Genomic DNA, 5,101 nt, shown 5'->3' with positions numbered 1-5,101 from the left:
TGTCACAATTTTTTTCCTACAATAACATATTATGATAAAAATACATACACATTTTTACAGTTTTTATGCCCACAGACAACCGCTTCGGTTGGCTATTACTGAGTTTTTTGCTACAACAAAATATTGTCTTATTGTATTATACTTTCATTCAATTGTTAACTAGTTTATATTACATTTCCGTGACTTTTATTTATTACTTACCTTGACGACCAAACGTAAAACCTTTTTCCTAGCCACTATAACATAAAAATTAACAACCGTTGTATTTAATATAACCAATATAAATTGCTTACTACCTACATTACTGTATAATAATATATTTTATATATTTATAATATGTGTGTTGGCTAACAACGTTTGAAAGGGATGTCGTAACGGTTTAAAAACTCACAAGGGCCTTGGCCGATGAATGGAGCTTATAATTAACATATATACCTTAAGTCCGAGTGATTATTGATTGACTTAATGTTTCCAACGTCAACAATAGTATATAACATAAAAAAAACAATTTTTTTTTAGCCTATGAGCCAAAAATATATTGATTCCGATATTTTAATATATCATTGGTGAAACTTGAGGGCGCTGGGGAAGTTAATTTTTTTCTTTATAACACCACTGTAACACGAAATGTGAATTGATATTCAGTTTTCGCATAATAGTTTGAACTTTGCCACTGCACATCTTTTAGTTTCAGGCAAGCTGTTATACGGTCTCAGGGTATTTTTTAAAGCAAAAAACAAAAATGCACTACTATGTAATGATTTAGGTTCATAAACTATACTACTGAAAGGACTTTATGATCATTATGATAAAAATTAACAGGATACAACTTTGAGCTAATCCAAATTTTAGTAAAAAGTGGACTTGGATTGTTACGCGTCACAGATATGATGATTTAGTCATTTAGATGTTTTTTTTACCCTCAAAATACTGATCCCCCCCCCAAAAAAAAAGAGACAACAAAAACATGTAACTTGGCATGGTAACTTATACTTTCCTTACACCGAATTTTCTTAACTCTCATTCCAAACAATTCCAATTAGGTATTTCTAACCATCTCTGGCTAATTCTCTTTCCAACTAAGTTCTTCCTCATTATCTCTAAAACTATTTCGTGGTCTTATCCCCTCCATTTACGCCCTCATGACCACAAGCCCATACCACCTATATTTTCTCTTTGTTCTTTCACACTCTTTGTCTAAATTTTTCATCATGCCTAGCGACACATTCACTTTGGTATTACACTGTTTCCTTTGAGGCGTAATACCTTTTTTTCGTTAGTTAAATAAATTGATAGCAAAGATTTTCAGGTGTAATCATTCGTAACAGAATAATTAAATCCAATGATTGGTGAAACGGACTAGACAAAGAACCGACTCACTTCAATATATATATTACAAAACAATGTTGTTTCTATGTAATTAAAAAAACGTTAATTACTGTAAAAATCAATAAGATTTTAGTTGCCTTTCATTGAAAATACACCTCCACCATATCTATGTACCTAATATAAAATATACTCATTGGTTATATGTGTATATATAATTTAAAAAAAAAACCTTTATCGGTTAACGTCAGAGGCGTTAAGACCAACGACCCGGTCACATCGTTTTCTCGTTTTCCAACCATTGCATTGTCTCTCGTTGTATACATTTAATATACATAGGTATATGTATATATTTAAATACATAGGCCGTTGTTGTAGTGCACGCTTCAGTGATTCAATCTAGTCAACTGGCAACTTGCATTCCGCATGCGGCACTGTGGTGTGAGATTCGATGCCTTCAAAATAGGTATTGCGCAGATTTTTATTTTGTTAAATCAAAAATGTATACTTCACGGAAGAACTTAGAAGTACGATATTTCGAAAATTCTGAAAAAAATGGACTATCGTTTTAATAAAAAAAAAAAAATATATATATATATATATATATATTATATACATAAAATTGTTTTGAGAAATTCAAAAAATTAACTTTTTTACCATAAAAAATATTTAACAATGATTTTTTATTAAAGTTAAAAATATCAGCTTTTTTGATTTCAATGTGTATTATAATAATTAGTAACAGTAACGAGATGTTATACAAAAAAAACCATATTAAGTATTGAATAAAATCAACTAACAAAAATGAGTAAAAAAACAACAAAGTAGGTAACTTTTTGATTTTACTACACAATAATATATTTTATATAAATGCGGACAACGTTCGAAAGGAATGTCTTAATGGTTTAAAAATTCACACGGGCCTTGGTCGATGATTGGAGCTAATTAAAAAATTAACCTTATAGTCGCGTGAACACGAATAACCATATAAATGTGTATCATAATAATTAGTAAATGTAACGAGATGTAATAAAAAATAAATAAATGTATATATATATATATATGTTATATTTACTGAAACCCCCGAATAGTACATTTTTGTTTTTCTCGATTTTAAGGGGTAAACTTTTGGAAAAGAATCAAAATACAAATATTTTTTCGACTGAGCATTTCTCTAATTAAATCACCTCCAAATTAGTAAAAACAATAATTTTGTAATATTTTCATCAGGCTTAGTACGTTCGAATAATAGTCTTAAATGTATTTCAAATAGAGTTTATCATTCTATTTTCTTTCCTGAATTATTTAAAATTAATGTAGACATTTTATGAATCAAACCCAAGCACAGTGTAAGCCAGCAAAGTTAGATAGTTGAATCGGTTTTTGTGGCTAGAGTAAAATTTTAATTTTGTGACTTGTGTCGTTTTTGACAATTTATTATTTAACAGTTTTTTTTAGCGGCATTAAAATGATTTCCACGTAATACATACTTGACTTGGTTGAATAATTGATATATTTCAGTGAAAACGTTTGTATTATATCTTGTATAATAACGTTAAACATAATCAAAGACTATTTGAATAAAATGGTATAACAATGAAACTGTTTTCCTATACATTCAGTTATTAACTAAATAAAATAAATGTTGCGCCTCGGTTAAAACAAGTTTTTGTAAATCTTGGAACATTTCTTTTAGTAAATATATTATATACTGTCATTTTTTTAAACATCTGACTTAATGATTACTTAAATATTTTTTTCTAATTTAACACTAGTAGCACAGGGAAGATAGTTAAATATGTTTCGATATTTGTAGCTTCGATGCAGAGCAGAGATGCTATTGGTTTAACTATAATGTAGGCTTTTTTTGTGTCTGTATACACTGTAACATTTTTAATTCTGGACAAATTTCTTCGAGTAGTAACTCTATAAATCACAAATTTTAACTAGTTGGTACTTTGGGGGTGGTAAGAATTGAAAAATATTACTTCTTTACAGTTAAAATTTGAAAAAACCATATGAGTTTTTAAGTTCTAACTTTTACTGGCTATAATTTCGAGAAAAAGGCTTTTTTCTTGGAAATAATATTCCGGGATTCGATTTTTAGAATACTTAGTTAATTTAACCTACTGAAATATTTTCCCCTGATATTTTAACTAGATAGGAACTTAACCGATTAGGGTTAGTTTCTTAAAATGAGGGCACGCGACTGGGTAGAAATGTAAATTAAAACCTACGTCAAGTTGATAAACTACCAAAATTACCATTTTCTTATCATTAAGTTCAACCTTCAGACATGCAACCAAAACAAATTTATATTGTTATTTAATACGTTACTGTTTTAAAAAAAAAAAAGTAAGTTCGCTTTGTATAATATAGAATTACTAGGCAGGCGATAATTATTGCAAACGAACGGGGTAAATGTAAAGGCAATTATTTAGTATATAAAATCAACAATATTATAAATTATTAAAATGTTTCGACTGGTTTTTTATTTAAATAACTACGTAATTGTAAATAAATACATATTATTTGTTTTAACTTAAATTTAAAGAATTACATAACTTATTAATTATTATTTAAATTGTTATTTAAATCAGAAAAAAACACTAGTCGGCCGGGGCATCGATTTTGGAAACTTCAACTGGCATTTGGTGTGTACTTGACTTGGAAGCAGTGGACTCGCTTGAGACTTTGTAAACGATAGCCGGCACTTCGTATGATGTGGTTTTAACAGAAGACGACAAAGACATCTGTTGCACGTCTTCCGTGCTGGCAAACGGCAATGAAGTAGTTTGACTGGAGTTTCGGGTGACGGACACAGTAGAGGACGGAGTGGTGCAAGTCGTGCTGACCTTATCATCGACTGTGGTGGTACTCACGACGGTATTGGTGGTGGAAGTAGTTGCATTTGTAGTGCAAGTCGTCGTGGTAGTGCTGCTAGGTGTTGTACTTGAGCAGGAGCCATTAGCGGTTGCAAGTACAGTGGTACTCGGACAAGGTTTTGTCGTTTGTTTGACACCTCTTTTAGTCGATGCTTTTTTAAACGGCCAACACGGCTGCTTTGCCGACGACAGTCTATTATTGTGTTCCGAGGGTTGTACACCCAAGTTGCTGCTGCTGGCTTTTGCTGCAGTAGCACACGGCCGGTTGACAGGGTCGCTGACATGCGATCCGGCGAATTCTACCCGTCTCCGAAGGTCTTGAGTCAAGATGTCCAAGTAAGACGAGTAAGGTTTGGTACCGGTGTGCGGAGAGACCGTGGAACCGTGGAAGATTTCGGTGAGATCGTCGCCCAACAGCTGCAATTTCGCCAGCAGCTTCTTGGGTACGTTGGTGAACAGGTCTGGCCTGTGTCTTAACACAAGTTCCAAAGGTTCGCTCTCGGGCTGATCGAACTCTGCTTGCTGTTCGATTTTCACCAAAAGGTCTTTGATGTCGGCTTCGACTAGCTTGGGCAATCCATCCAACACCGCCTCGTCGTCGATGTCGGATCCCAAACAACACACGAACACCAGCAATGCAACCGCAGTCCTGGAATTGATCATTATTGACTGCAATAATATTATGCGCAATAACATTCAGCCTATATTATGTAAAACGGTCGATTGGTCGATGCGAAAAAAAAACAATTAACAGCCAGCAACAATGAAATTATATTTATTGTTTTTTTTAAGCTCTAGTTTCGACTTATTTCGAGGCTTTTGTTTGTAATGACTAAACTTGATGGCACTTACTAGCCGATTATACATGAAATCAGAAATATCAAATTGTT

At 32.3% G+C, this 5,101-nt stretch overlaps 1 protein-coding gene across 1 annotated transcript; it reads right to left on the bottom strand.

The window, feature by feature from the left end:
- Positions 1 to 3,935: 3,935 nt before the first annotated feature.
- On the bottom strand, positions 3,936 to 4,874 carry LOC126836992 (uncharacterized). Its single transcript, XM_050570717.1, has one exon. It carries the CDS (start codon positions 4,872 to 4,874, stop codon positions 3,936 to 3,938), a length of 939 nt encoding a protein of 312 aa, XP_050426674.1.
- Positions 4,875 to 5,101: the final 227 nt, after the last annotated feature.

This window comes from Adelges cooleyi, unplaced genomic scaffold, assembly GCF_023614345.1.
Source record: "Adelges cooleyi isolate 19-005CV unplaced genomic scaffold, UGA_ACOO_1.1 ACOO_flye_CR_arks_rails_tigmint_CR_PRNA_247, whole genome shotgun sequence".
In the NCBI taxonomy this organism is placed as follows: domain Eukaryota; kingdom Metazoa; phylum Arthropoda; class Insecta; order Hemiptera; family Adelgidae; genus Adelges; species Adelges cooleyi.
The sequence above is the reverse complement of the archived record's forward strand: the minus strand, read 5'-3'. Positions and strand labels throughout refer to the sequence as shown.

What these genes read in the sequence shown, in the direction of transcription:
- LOC126836992 (XM_050570717.1), bottom strand. Translation starts at nt 4,874, where the DNA reads ATGATCAATTCCAGGACTGCGGTTGCATTGCTGGTGTTCGTGTGTTGT.